Source organism: Nipponia nippon, unplaced genomic scaffold, assembly GCF_047370975.1.
Source record: "Nipponia nippon isolate SJK-2023a ecotype South Korea unplaced genomic scaffold, ASM4737097v1 scaffold_1, whole genome shotgun sequence".
In the NCBI taxonomy this organism is placed as follows: Eukaryota; Metazoa; Chordata; class Aves; order Pelecaniformes; family Threskiornithidae; genus Nipponia; species Nipponia nippon.
In genome coordinates, this window is record NW_028262290.1 from 51,136,405 (window position 1) to 51,151,754 (window position 15,350).

Here is a 15,350-nt window from a genome sequence, read left to right on the forward strand (position 1 = left end):
AAATAGAGTATGGCAAAATTATGCATAACAGCAATCTTCTACTTACATTTTGGGAAAACCTATCACTCGGTCAGTTACATTGTTCAATAAACTTATGCTTTGAAAATAGTGCCAGTCTGCCTGCGTATTTCTTGCTAAGCTTGGAAGAATGGAGTGTGTGGCTCTGGAAAAAAAAAAACCAAAACATCCTGCCTTACAGCCAAATTACTGCAAGAAGGGTTAAAGGAGATTTATCTTGTCAATAATAAAAGACAAGGTGACAAAATCATGGTATCACTTAAAGCTGCTTTGTGTTTAAATAATAAAAAAACCCAGTATGCTTATTTCAAACAAGGTTATTTCTCCAGTGATACCTGTATTTTTAAGTAGAGTGCATGAAGGTTGTACTAGCTCTGTCTCTGCAAGCATTGCTTTTCTACAGGTGAAATCAGTCAAATAATGATAGTAAAACCTTTTTTTTTTTGTTACCTATTACTAGTGTGTAATTGCTGTACTAGTAAGTGTTTGGCAGCTAGGAAGCCTGGAAGTACACAGAAAAGTAAACTTTACTGTAAAACTGGCTATTTATTTTCAGAAAGGGAATTTCTAGTATACCTTCTGCAATTCTGAATAGCCCTACATTATGATAGAGCAGAGGAACCTTAAACTCAATAAAAGACTTTTTTGGGGAGGCATGGTGTCTTAAGCCTGTATCTGTTGTTGCTTGTTTAGTCACACTACCGTGCTTTTAGAGGGTGCAAAAAAAGGTTTATCTGGGTTTTGTTAGATATATTTTGATTTTCTTTCAATTTGCTGTTAAATAACATTGAAACTTAAGTTTTAGGCAAAGATTTAAATCACTCAAATCATTTGTCAAAACTAAACATTAGAGCATAAAGGCATGTAATTCTGCAAAAAAAAAAATGCAAATACCATTTTAATAACTGGTTTCACTTTGCTGTTTAATAAGAATGAAAAGTAGCATTTTATTTTCAGTCCTCCACCCTCCCTCTCTCAGGAGAGTGAAATGCTGATGCTGTTTCTCTAAATGGGCAGTTCCTGAACTATTTGATAGCATACAAAATGTAACCCCTGCAGAAACTGCTTAATAACAGATCTTTCGCAGTGGCATGTCTGATTGGTGTGAAACACTGCAGTAATTGGCTTCGTTGGTACTGTCAGAGTGAACTTTAAATGAAAGTGGCAGTAGCTAGTCCAGACTTTTTTCATTTTGTTCAGGGTAAAACTATTAGACAGTAAGTGACTTACCGGTTTTATTGCTTTCAATTAGCAACCCAATTTTATACTCTTTTACTTATCATTTAATTGGATTGCCCCTTTACACTCAGAGCCTGGCAGGAAAACCAACTGTTTTAATATTTGGCACAACTGAGGGGGTGAAAATTTCTTCCATAAATCTTTCTCCAGAGGATATGCTGCTGCCAACATAGAAACTCTTCTCTGGAAGTGGCAAATCTGCTTTAATATCTCCTTTCTAGCCTCTAAATTTGCACCCCCTCATTTATGCCCGGCTCTGAATCCACCATCTCGGTGGTGGTTGTAACGGAGGGGGCTGAAGCCTCCAAAGGAAAGCTTTAATGTAAAATGTAACCAGATAGGACATACAAACAGTTCTTAAATTAGATTCAAAGAGGTAATGTTGGTATATGTGTAAGTTGCTTAGGAAAGTGTGTAAGTTGTCCCTGTAACTGTTCCAAGAGATTGTCATGTCCTTGCATGTTCTTAGTGGAGGGGGAATTAGCGTTGTAAACTGACCTTTGAGAGTAAACTAGAGGACGAGGCAGGGGTTGGGGATGCTTTTAAAAGGGACTGGAAGAGAGAAAGGAAGAGAAAGAGAGAGAGTCAATGGTTTAGGGAGTGAAGGAGAAGTAGCACATTAAAGCCTTGCTGGGCTGGGAGAAGAGGCCCTGTCCTGAGCCTTCAGCTACAGCCCTCTTCCCCTCCCCTGGCAGAAAGAGGAGGCGGGAAAGCACCAGCAAAAAAAACCAAGGAGGAAATAGGAAGGACGTGTTGCTCTCCCGTTACTAGTCCTGGACTCAAAACATGGATAACATCATCCTCTCTGGAGCCGATTGCATATGTGGGCTTAAAAAAAAAGGTCCACCATCTGGTGGCTGGGCTGCTTTTTTTGTCAGCTTCTGGCTCCTCTGTAAACTGTTTTGGGAGTGAGGAGGGAGGGCTGTTTATATCGACGTTGAATCAGTTAGGAGAGGAATCTTTTTTAACCTCCTCCTGTAATCCTCAGGGTTAAATGTTTTCAGCTCATAGTTCAATTGCCGTTATTTGTAGCTGGCATTCACATTTGCTCTGTAATTCAATTTAGATGATGCTGCTTGGCCCAAATTAGAGCAGACTAGTACAAGGAGCTTGGTGCGTGTAGAAACTGATCACTAACTCCATAGTTAAGGTCATCTGAGTAGAGCTGTAAATATTTCCCCTCAGTGGCTTGAATTCACTTGTGAAATTGTGATTTGTACTGTCACATGTTATTTTTCAGATTTCTCAACTGCTGAAAATGCTGAGTAACAATCTTATTGTCATCACAAAAATACCGTAATATTCTCATTAATCCACGTTTTCAGTTCCAGCTGTTTGCCAGTTATTTATTTATTAGAGTCTATTTTCTGAGTAGCTTCCAGCTACACATTCTTTGGAGAGATGAGATTTTATTCATACATGTATCTACTTATAGGTGAGGAATTTGAAACTGGAGCATGAGCAGGAGAAAAACAAGATCTTGTCAGAAGCATTAGAGACGCTGGCTACCGAACACCATGAACTAGAGCAGTCTCTGGTTAAGGGATCTCCGCCTCTCAGCATCATCAGTGAAGAGCAGTTCTATGATGCTGTTTCAGGTAAGTCATGATGTCCAGAATGTGAGTGTGTAGCCAGCACGTGTGTGGTGAATGTGTTGGCGGGGGTGCAGGGGTGGGAACAGACTTGCTTTAAGTGGAATCTCTGCCTTTCTAACGTGGAACTAATTTTAGGAGAATGCTTCATGTGCTTTATGAGCAGGCCTCTCAAAATTTGCCTGAGTTCACCTGTAGAATTGTATTATTTCACCTTAGCATGACAAAAAGTTACAAAACCACAGGGCAGTCATGAAAGGTCTGATTGCTTGGGTGTCCACGCCCTTTTTTTAAATAGCAAAACTTAAGGCTCCTATTTTAGGAGATGTAACTGTATCTGGTGGCCTTCTGACTTGCTTTCTCTATGGTGGTGTATGTTTTTTCTTTTGTTTTGTTGTTAAGGTCGGTCCATAAAAATCCCTATTTTTGTGGGATAATGAGGTTAAGAAAGGCTTGTTCTGTTTCACTTTTGTATACCTTAAGTTTCACAGGTGGGAGAAAAGGATGAATCAAAATCCTGCATGCATTTCTGAAATATCTTTTCTTTCCCTGTGTGGTCTTCAGTTTAGTATCTTTCATATTTTCATGTGCAGAACATGCACATGAAATAGTGATTTCGGAAAACTCTGAACTGCGTAAGATGATTACAACGTGCATTTGTATAGAGAGGCTGTACGTAGCGCAGCTCAGTAATAGCTCTAGCTGGGTGATCCTGCAGCGCACAGCCGTCTACAACTATGAAGGATCTGGAAGAGCTTGAGGGTGAACATAGTCTAACGGCAGCAGATAATTAGGTTGTGATGGCGTACTTCACGAGCAAGTATGGGGTTACTTTTTCTGCGAGCTGAACTGCATGATGCTTCTGACAGATGAGAAAAGCACTGTTCCCAGACTCTTTGATAGGTGTTCTGCAGAGAATAAAAACAGGCAAAGTGGAGTCTATGCTGAAGTATAGCACTAGCAGAGGAAAACAGCAAATCAACAGCAGACTTTGCTGCTTGGCACAGTAACAAATTTATCAAGCCTTCAAGGAAGAGAAGAGATTGAGGAACACTAGAAGTAGGTTCTTCAACCAGAACCAAAAGAACGATTCCACTGAAAGGCCTCAGGCTCTTTTGCTTATTGCAACAAGGCAGAGAATAGTTGTTTATCTGGTGCTGCTGGAATGTAGTCTCTCCAGCCGGGCTTGCTTTGTGTATATGAGAGAATGCTCAGCTTTAAAGAGCTGTTAGGCCTATACATCTCATAACTGACCCAGTCTCTAAATCTTCTTGAATGAAAGTGTCTGAAGTCTCCTCTCTAGCTGGAAGAGGTGGTGGTTTTGTCGCTTGAAGCTGGAAACAAATCACGTTGAGTGGATGTGTATAACTGTGAAACTTGTTGAGCGCATATATATATACACACGCGCACGCATATATATACACACATATCAAAACTATATATATCAATTCTCTCTCCTTCAGGAGAAGTTATTTGACATAATTCATCTTGATTGCAATTTAAATAATTTTTCAGGACAGACTCACTTTCTTGACTGTCTGTCAACTTCATCAGACTTGTGTTAGATTCTCTGCTCTACGTTGTTCACATCAGTGCTTTGCAGTGATTACGGTTCTCTCTGTCTCTGAAGGCACATGTTTGGGGGAAGGGCACTCTGATTTTTTTTGGGGGGGGGGGGGGCGGCTAGAGAAAGGGAAATGTGACACGTTTTCCTGGCTGCTAGATGCATGTTATGGCTTTCACCGTAAACACAAAAGGAATTAGTTTTTTGTGGGTGTGGTTTGGGGTGGGTTTTTTTCGCTAATCACTGGGATCCTGGTAATACTTTCTAACCCTCTTGCTTTTCTGCCGTGTCTGTGGAATCTCAACTAGAAGGCTTATTGTCTCTATATGACAAGAATACAGTGAGAGCAGAGGAGTCGAGGCTATATGACACTGGCTCAGAGTTTGGGAATGTGGGTCGTCTTTCTTGGGCTAATGAGACAAGGGATATGATCATAAATATTTTCATAACAGAGAGCAATGACTAGGCCTAATTGTCAGAAGCTAAAAATTTATATCTCCAGAAATCTAAACTACTAGAACTTCGTCTTCAAAGCTTTTGCTAAACCTGATTTGCAGTCTGATAGTATTTTATGAAGTCAAATGATATTGATTTTAGATAGAAGGCATATTCATGAATTATCTTACTAGGCCATATAGGAGAGTGCGCAAACACCAATGTATTTTAACAGGGTGATGTGTCAAGTTATAATGTCTGTCAGTGGAAAAGTGCCACTACTTCGAGAGTATTTTTTTCTATTAGGATGCCATCTCTTTCTACTTACAGTTCTCTGAATTTTTCAATCTCCGCCGTAGGAGTGAGTTTAGAAGTGAGAGTATTGCATAACTAGGCTTGCACTTTGAGCTGAAGATGTTAGCTTTGACTTGACAGGTTGAAAGAAGAAGCCACTGCTGTTTTTTTTTGTTTTTTTAAAAGAATGCGGTCTGCATATTAGACACTTCTGCTTGTTTGCTGTCAACAAAAGTATCACTAGCTGTGACAATTCAGAGCAATGCAAGACTTTTCAAACAAGTTTATGAACAAGAGGTGTATTAGAAAGGATACGTTCACAGCAGCAGCTACTTGTCCCCATTTACCATGCTCTGATTCGCATTGTAGAGCAATCTGATTGTATGAAGCAGACTCCTGAATGAAGCTAAATCAGAAGATGCAGTCCGGTTGCTATTGGACACTCAGTCCGTGGTAGGAGAGTAGAGCTCATCTGGAGAGAACACCACCAGAAATGTATCTAGTTCAAGCGTCAAGTCCTCAGCACCATCTGTTTGGCTTGCAAATCTGCTCCAACTGAGCCATGCTACCTGCTAATGTTGGCATAGACTAAATTGGTCACTGATAAGTCTCTGTTGTGTAGTTCTGTTTGTAGAAATTGTGGGCACAATTACAGAAATATCCGCTTTCTTTTCCAAAACTGGGGTGAGGAAAATGTTTGTAATGTGGTAAGATTGCTTACTGAAGTAGTAGCTTGCTTGTTTGAAGTCTCTCCTCTTTTTATTTTTAAGTGATATGCCGTTATCAATGCTTTCTGACTGCTGCGGTAACTCCTAGATCCCTGCAATGGGAGAGCAGTAGACACTGAATGTAAAAGGAAAAACCTGCAGGAAATGGGAGTTATTTGTGTTACCAAAGCGTGGTATCCAGCGTTAAGAACAGCAGAGTTAAGGGTGTTATTCATCTGAACTCTGATAGCAGTAGGCCAGATAACTGCTTCCCGGTGCACTGATCCTCTCATCATGGGAGTGGTGGAAATGTGTAATTAAACTCAAGAGTACATGGAGTGCTGGAGCTCTCGGTTTCAGGATTGAATGCTTAACATGTGTCAAACTCTTCTTCTGTGTTTAAAGCAGGGTGAGGCAGAGGGAGGTGAAATTGGGGAAGAAGCTCTAAACAAGTAGCAAAATTGGTAAGACCAATGACATCTCCTAGAGACCTGGAGAAGTTATTAGTTTTGATTAAGTATGCAGACCTCAGGAAGCATATGAAAACAGAATACAAATGCAGAGTCCATCCACAATGCTGAAAAATGGCTAAGTAGGTCAAGAATTAAAGGGTGAAGGCACTTGGTTTTTGCCTTGCAGATAAGATTCCCTGATTAAGCAAATTGCACACCCCGTTTGGGAAGAGCTTAGAACTGTCCTGATTTTTCTCTTTAACAGGTTTTATTTGAGAGATGGGGTTTTTCTACAAACACAGCTTTTGTGTGTGTTGAGGCAGGTATTGATGGTTTTACATAGATGCAATCTTACTAAATTACTAAAAAAGCGGTTATTTAGCTACAGGAATATTTAGATTGTACTAAAGCTAATGTGTCATAGTACAGCTTCAACTGTTATGTACCACTAATGGGTGCTGTGTTTATAAATAATTCTCCTAAGTGGTACAAGAAGTAGTAGACTAGTTCTGTTGCTTTTGCTCGCTTCCTAGTTTGTCTCCAGTTATCAGCTCACTTAAAAGTAAAAATTGTACAAAAAGCATAGAAACTTCTTCATCAGTGACATAGACAGTGGGATCGAGTGCACCCTCAGCAAGTTTGCAGATGACACAAAGCTGACCAGTGCAGTTCACACGCCTGAGGGATGGGATGCCATCCAGAGGGACTTGGACAAGCTCGAGAAGTGGGCCCGTGTGAACCTCATGAGGTTCAACAAGGCCAAGTGCAAGGTCCTGCACCTGGGTTGGGGCAATCCCCGGTATCAATATAGGCTGGGGGTTGAAGAGATTGAGAACAGCCCTGAGGAGAAGGCCTTGAGGGTACTGATAGATGAAAAGCTGGACATGAGCCAGCAATGTGCTCTTGCAGCCCAGAAGGCCAACCGTATCCTGGGCTGCATCACAAGAAGCATGGCCAGCAGGCTGAGGGAGGGGACTCTGCCCCTCTACTCTGCTCCGGTGAGGCCCCACCTGGAGTGCTGCGTCCAGCTCTGGGGTCCCCAGCACAGGAAGGACATGGACCTGTTGGAGCGGGTCCAGAGCAGGGCCACAAAAATGATCAGAGGGCTGGAGCACCTCTGCTATGAAGAAAGGCGGAGAGAGCTGGGGTTGTTCAGCCTGGAGAAGAGAAGGCTGCAGGGACACCTGATTGCAGCCTTTCAGTACTTAAAGGGGGCCTACAAGAAAGATGGGGATAGTCTTTTTAGCAAGGCCTGCTGCGACAGGACCAGGGGTAATAGTTTTAAACTAAAGGAGGGTAGATTTAGACTGAACACAAGGAAAAAATTTTTCACAATGAGGGTAGTGAAACACTGGAACGGGTTGCCCAGAGGAGGTGGTAGATGCCCCATCCCTGGAAACATTCAAGGCCAGGCTGGATGGGGCTCTGAGCAACCTGATCTGGTTGTAGATGTCCCTGCCTATTGCAGGGGGGGATGGACTAGGTGACCTTTAAAGGTTCCTTCCATCCCAAAGCATTCTATGATTCTAAACTCATTGCCCTTCCTTCCATGTTTAGGGTAGTTTGTCAAGTGGCTTTTTTTGAACGCGTACCAAAAATACTCCACAGCCTCTGCAAGAACACTGCTGCCTGTGAACTTCTTGCCTTGAATATAGTTAAAAGAATTAATTCAGGCATCTCAGAGAGGGATGGGAAACACCTGGTCAGAATTAAAACCCAGCCTTGCCAATAGTTAAACACTACCTTTCTCAGGTGTATTTGTTAATCAAATACATTGGCCAAACTTTTCTATCTGGAACTGAAGACTTACCAGTTGTTGCAATAGGAGATGAACTTCCCTTGAGTTAAGTTTCTGTCATTGCTTCTGCTGTTTTCCCGTGCTCTCCCACTCTTGCAAAATGTAGCTGGTGTTTTTACTGTTACCCTGACACTTCAGGTTTCATGAGCTAGTGTGCTTCCTAGTCAGCCTGGTCTTGTCTCAAAGATCACTTAAAAATTTTGGCTTCTGAACAGGGACTCTTATTCCTTCTCCCCGCTCCTCAGCCCACACCCCGTTAAGTTCAATAGAGAAAAAAAATCTCATTTTCTCCTAGTCATCTGTTTGACAGCTGCTCTGTAGCAACTTGTGAATATAAATCTTTTTTTGCAGTGACGGGGGAGTATGCAAATCTTAATTCAGAAAAGAGTTAGCTGCAAGTACACAGGGAAAAGCTCAGTTTGAGTTGCCTGTTGATCTGTGCTCGCAATACGATACTAGGCTTGTTCACTCTGACACCTAAACAAACTCTCAAGGCTTGTTAAGCTCGTTTGGTCAAAGGAGGTAGCTGAGGTTTAGGGATTGGAGATTGATATCTGATGGCAGGAAGTGTTGTAGACATACTTTCTCAATGAGAGCCATTTCTCAGGAAAATGGGAGAGATGTCTTTAGAGACCAATTTCTTGTAACAGTGTCTGGTTTCATTCTTCTACTCTTCTTTATTGTATAGCATGATCTGGTTGTGTTAAGCAAAGCGTGTGCCCTGGAGAAGGCTGGCTGGTCGGTGTCTGCAGCTCTGGAGAGGTTTGCAGGTGCTGAGCTCAGTCCAGCATAATTGTCTCTCAGCACTGTACGGCCAGCATTAGGAGAACTGATCATGCGTGGTGCTTAAAAATCCTTGTTATACTGAGAAGCATATCAGACAGGGGCCAGCAGTTCTGGGGAAGCTTACCTGTTCTTCCCTTTCCACCTCTGGAGTCCTAGGTCTGTTGCAGTAACTCAAATTGAGGAAATTGTGTGTTGTGGCACTTGCCTGAAAACAAGGCAGTCCCAGATGGTACAGAAGAAGAAAGGAGCCTTACAGGAGGCGGACTCTTTGCTTTATGTTACAGGGTTTGCTTCATGCTTTTTTTGTCACGATAACTGTTGGCACAGTTGAGCAGCTCTTTCAATAGAGAGGTGGAATACTTACTTTGAAGGGATTTATAGCTTGTCATGTGGTCAGGATGCTGAGGCCCAAGTTGATATACCACCAAGCAGTGGTACACTGCTAGAGTGTCTCTTCCTCTGTAATATTTGGATATGCAACAGTGTTTTCCTGGCTACCTGGACTTAGGGTCTCTGGAGAAATCTGTATTTTATGTAACAGACTTGTCCACAAGTAAAAATGCTTCTTCTTATCCTACTTGTTATATACAGTACCCACCAAACTGATGCTTTGATATGTTATATCATAATTTGGCACAGAACTAGACCGACAAATTTGGGGAAGCTTGTGAGAAGATTCTCTGGAGTGCCAGTCCACTTTTTTAACATATCCTCAGCACCAGCTGGCAGTTCTTTTCATTCCCTAGCAACTAGCTTAATTTCAGTACTGTCTTGATGAGGATAGGGATAGATGTTTTTAATGAAAGCAAAGATCTCCTTTATGCTTCTAGATCTCACTCTCTCTAGAGAGGATGGAGACCTTGTGGCACAGCCCATCCATTCGTCAGGATTTTGTCCTGTTCTTGACCCTTCTGTAACCTGGATGTAGTAGAAAATCCTCTTGTCACTGTCACCTTCACTAAAGCAACAAATAATTTATGTGTTCTGGAGAAGCTACTGGCATCATCTTTTAAGAGAAAACAAGAAAGCACCTGGCAATGGACAGCTGTGACTGAGATATTCTTTTGGATAGACTACTACTTCAGCAGGTTTTGATTACTAGTTTTGAATTAGAATCAGTGTGTGAGAGAATGACTAATCTTGCAATTATTTCTCTGGGTATTTGCAGCCAAGAGCAGTAGCATATGCTGAAAAAAGTACATAGCAGGAATGGTGTCTACTACAGTTTGGGTTCACTTTTTTCCAAAGCGGTGAGGCTTGCATTAAGCTGTTTACCATTCAGGGTTGTACCTGGTTTCTGCTAAAGGATTTCCCAAATGGGATAGAAATTGGTGCATCTTTACTTGTCTTGAGTGGTTCCATTGCTTCTTGGAACTTGCAATTGGATAATCTTTTGGCAATCTTGTCAAGTTTGAAAAAAACCCATGAAACAAAAACACAGCCTTTTGCCAGGAAATTTTTACTTTGTGATTTGGGGCAGGACTGTCTCTTCTCCAGAACTGGTCAAGCACTACCTGACCAAAACACTAGTTGGAAATAAGGTGGTGTTATTGATGTTGGTTTTAGTTGTAGGTGTGGTGTGGATTGTACTATTAACCTACCTTCCAGAGTACAAAGTTTATCTTATTGATTGGTGAACTTATCATTTAGACTTTGCTAGGATTTACGTGGCTAATGTAATCCACGGCGTACGATACCTCCTTCTCTTTGATACTTGTTCAGTGAGTTGGGAAGTGAAGGTTGCTGAACAGCACAGAGTGCATAAGAGTTTAGACCAAACGGAAGTCTTATATAGGAGGAGTCAATACTTGAATGTTGAGGTAGCTGGTATTTAGGTAGGTAAGATACCGGCGTCTACATGACACTGTCACTTGTCCTAAGCAAGTCATAGTAGCTTCAGTTTCATAAAAATGTCAGATTTTGGCTCTGTTTGATAGAGAATTTTTAATCGACTGTGTTCATGCTTATCTCGCAATCTCTTCAGTCTGTACCTAGGTAGAGAGCTGCAGCGGTCCGTGGCAGTACTAGTTACTTACCAAATGGATACTGTGATCAGGACACAGTAGCCTACTTAGGTTTCAGTTTTGTACAAAGAGGGAAGATCTGTTAGTGACTGAAGTCTAGCACAGGCTGTAGGTTCATTAACATGCATCTGCTCTTTTGCAGATTCAGAATCTGAAAAATCATTAAGTGGGTTTGAAACAACAGCAGCCTACTCATTAGAGGACAGCATGGATTCGAAAGATACAATAACTTCAAGCATGTCTGAAGAGAAGGTTTGTGGCAGTGGGGAGTCGCTGTCTAACGGAATCAAAAAACACAGGTAGGATGTTGCCTGGTCTTCATGTATTATAATATGCATTAATGGCGAGTAAAAGACCACAGGAATCTCTGAAAAGCTGTGAAAACTTTTAAAACTTTGTTAGGGATGATTGACAAGTTCTTGATTGTGCTATGATTTTATAAAGAATATTTTTCCAAGTCTAGTGTGCTCCTTTGCATCTTGCTTTTTGGTGATCAAATCTGAATAAGTAAAAATAAAATAAAATGTGCTATGTAAAAATGGACATGCTTGTTTTTTAATAGATCTTACTGAAATCTATGTGGATTTTAATTCCTTCATGTATCTTTAATGACCTATGCCTCCTATTGCCTCTTTAATTTCCAGTCATTTGATCCTTCTATTGGTATCAGGAATGAATGAAAAATATTGCTAGCCTGGCATCAGAAACTCAAATGTGAACAAAGGGAGTCTTATTCTAAAAGTCTCATCTATGTTTTATGTGCTTATTTTGTGTTGTCAAATGATCCATTTTTGTTTGTTTCCTTTCCAATAAAGGAGGACAATAGGTCTGGAGTTAGTGAGATGTAATAGACACCACTATTCTCCAGTTTCAGTGAAGGGGCAATATAATGTTTGTGCTACTGATCAAGCCAGACTTCAGTGTGTTTCAGAAAGGCTACTCTGGAAGTGTTTTGAGTGTGGGGAATGATGATGGGGACACCAGATTTCTGTAAAAACAGGAAATTCATATTTAATTTTACAGACGCAAGCAAGATATGCTTTAATTACTTGGTAACTTAAAGAGTTAAATTGCAGTGACTGCTGAAGTATGTGGCAACGTCAGAGAGGTGATGTTTCAAGGTTCAACCTCTGCATGTATATCCCTCCCATACTAGGCAAAGACTAAGGCAAATGAGGGCTTGGGTGGAGTAACGGGGTGGTTTGGGAAGGTAACATAAAGCAGCTGACTAAGCGTGTCACTCTGCGCTCTTGTGCTGTTAGCAAGGGTGGTGTTTATGGCCTTGGCTAAGTGCCTTTCCTAATTAGAGCAGGAAGTTCAGGGGTGGGGGAGAAGCACTAGGTGAAGGTGAACATTCATTGCCTTGGAAACAACGAGGAGAAATGAGGCAATTCATGATCAACATGAAAATGATGATGCATGTTGACATGAAGAGTTTTAACAGGAATTGATCTTCTGTTTACTATAAAAAAGAAATAACTTGGCAGGTTTCTGTAGTGCTGCACTATGTTGTCAGAACTGTGGGGAGCAGGTGACTGGAGGAGCATTTAAGATCTGCTGTTTTTATAAGGGGGAATGGAGAGTAATACACAAGTACCCCTGCATAAGTTGTTTCTCGTTGCCTGTCTTTTAGTAGTGAAGAGAGTACAGGTTGTTGGAATAAAATGAGTGCACGAATTGGCTGGCTAATAATTTACTGCTAAAGAAAGGGGGAAGCATGTTTTGCGTATAGATAAGAATGTATGGTCATATTTTATGTGACTGAATGGCTATAGAGCACATATAGGTTGAGCTGTAATGTCAAGCTTTTTTACCTGGCACCTTGGTGATGCATTGGGATTTCTTCACAAATGTATTGATGCAAACTGTTTCTCCCCAGAGCTTAGACAATTTAAATCTTACCTCCAAGAGAACTTTCCCAGGGGATGGGAGTTTTGTGGTGTTTCTAGCCTCGTTTCTGAGGCTCTTGGCAGTGATGTTTGGCCTGGTACAGGACCTGTGTGCCGTGTCTGAATGCAGTTCTGACTTCAGAACTGTTACCTGCCTGGAGCTGCTGGCTCCAGTTTGTGCCTCTCTTGGTTTTGGCACTCGTTAGAGGGCACGTGGTCAAATACGTGTTGCCTGTGATGCCACCTGCGTACTTTTCAGAGTAGAAACCTTAACTTCTTGATGCTGTGCAAAGTGAGGGGGTCAGAATATTTTGACAGCACTTAATTCCAACCTTAAACCCTTGGGTTTGCTATAACTTTTTTGTTTAACTTCTGTTTGTGTTAACCACATGGAAACAAGTCACTTAAAGAATAGATGAGATTAATTTCTTTTGCATAAAATCTTGATACCTTCCTGTAGTTTCTCAGATGAATGGAGGATCTGCAGCTGCATTTGAGTTGAGAGTACCTAGCACTGTTTAGCAGTCAGTATAAATAAGACTCTTTCCTACCTTCGTGTAGAAAACCTGAGTTCTAATCTGCCTCTCTTATTTGAGTGGTGAGGGTTTTGTACAGGGAGGTGGAGGTCGGTTTTTGATGGGGGGTGTGGGGGTGTTTTGGTTTTGGAGATGTAGGAATAAATCTGTTGGTTCCAAGGAATTAAAAGTGTTGAGATGTACATATATAGATAGGTGAAGCAAGTGCCACTTATAATCTGCTGTCTTGTTCTGCTTTTTTAAATGTAGTTTGCATCCTACTGATTGTTCATAGAGCATTTGAAAGAATGTAGGCGGCGTGACTTCTTGTGGTTTAGGTTGATTCGAGAGTGGACTTAAAGTTTTGAAAACTTTTTGGAAGAGGATTTTAGAGATAGGAAAACAATACATTAAATCTGGAAGCATACAAATCACTTCTTTTTAAGAGGGAAATATTTAATCTGAGCCAAACTTTTTTTAAAAAAAAAAAAAAAGAGGAAACAACCAACCAACTCCACCCACCCCCAATTCTTGCACAAAAATGTTCTGTAATACCTGTCAACATCTAACATGCATTTATCACTGCTATTTCCCTCTTATTGCTGAGTTTTTGTAGTCAGCTTTCCCTTTGGTCCTCCCGTGGGGGGCCTTTCAGAATGCAAATGTGTTTGTATTTGGCTTTTTGGGAGCCAGGAGGTTATTTGATCAGGTTTACATGAAGAGCAAGCTAAACACCCCTTTTTCACACCATGTACCTTCTTCCCCACAAGATTCCTGTAGTAGCTGATCTACTATAGATAATGCTTCAAACAAGTGGTTTTGTTTAAGTGAGTGATCTTAAATGCATCTTATCTGTTCTGCTGCACAGGAATTCTAGCAGATGTTTTTGTCAGTTAAAGCTAAAATTAACTTCCTGAGTTGTTTCTAAAATTGACATCTGGAAGGAAATTTTTGCATTCACAACCCTTTCCCTTAATCACAGGGAGTGTGTCAAGGTTAGTAGGCCTCATGTCTTGGCTGCCTGTCGTTTTTCCACATGTCCTTACTTGTCCCCAGGATCTTTCTTGGTGGCTTAAGACTACTTTGTTTCTTCAGTATGTGTGTGTTATGTGGAGAAAAGAACTGAATCCCATATCAGGGTTGGCTGATATATGTCAGAAGTGTGGATGAATGGCTGAAACTGAATGCCAACTTTCAAGTAATTAAGCAAATTGAATGGAGGTTAACTTTAATGAAAATGTAAGTTTTAATATGTAAGGAAAGCAATCCCTGTGTATACTTCAGCAAACCAGAGGCACATGAGTGTGTTTTATATGCAGAAGGGCTTACTTAAACACAAATACCTGTTCTGCTAACTGCCTTCATTAAAGAATACGTAGAAAAAATAGGTAAACACTACAAATGAAGGTAAGACTGAATACTTGGTGGACACTGTCCTCTCCTGGACATTTGTATCAAAGCATCCACGGAAGTATTTTATACTTAATGTTATTCAAAATGAGCTGTTTCATGAAATATTTTTGTATCAGTAGAAAATCAGAATAGGGAATGAGTGATATCATGTTGGTCAATTAAATCCTCCTACCCACTCATCCCCTGCATGGGAGCTGAGTAAAACAAGTCAGTGTTAGGCTGTTAGCTGCTTGCTAAGAAAACATAGTTTGGTACCGTGAGGAGTTCAGACATATGACTAAGTTTTTGATTGGATGCGGCTTTTTGTATTTTAAGGACCATTTTTTGGTTTTGTTCTTTCTGAAATAACATCACCCTTGGTAAAGGTGTTTCAGTATCAGATAAGTATGGGAGGTAACACAGCAAGTAGAGCTACTGAAACTAACAACTTAGCCTGAAGAGAGTTGGTTGTTTGTTTGCTTTTTTTTCTTTTGGAGATGTTTCTGTTTATCAGAAAAGTGGGGTGGAGGAGGCAGCTACAGCCTGTTCACACTCTCTGAAAAAGATATTGCTTTAGCTACTTTGAGGGGAGACAAGACCTTCTTGGTTAGGAGGGCAACACGATCATTTAGACAGAGTTAACTA

At 40.9% G+C, this 15,350-nt stretch overlaps 1 protein-coding gene across 8 annotated transcripts in view; it reads left to right on the forward strand.

Moving 5' to 3' along the window:
- Window positions 1-15,350, forward strand: part of OSBPL1A (oxysterol binding protein like 1A) — a 77,655-nt gene that overhangs the window by 45,240 nt on the left and 17,065 nt on the right. For 7 of the 8 annotated variants that reach the window (XR_015704141.1, XM_087754862.1, XM_087754853.1 and 4 more), the window contains 2 exons: window positions 2,693-2,855; window positions 11,052-11,208. Coding sequence is in view for 6 of the 8 variants with exons in the window: in XM_087754862.1 (XP_087610988.1) it covers window positions 2,693-2,855; window positions 11,052-11,208 (320 nt within the window). In the remaining 2 variants the exon portion in view is untranslated. The remainder of the gene's footprint in view (window positions 1-2,692; window positions 2,856-11,051; window positions 11,209-15,350) is intronic. The other variant, XM_087754888.1, reaches the window with a different exon arrangement.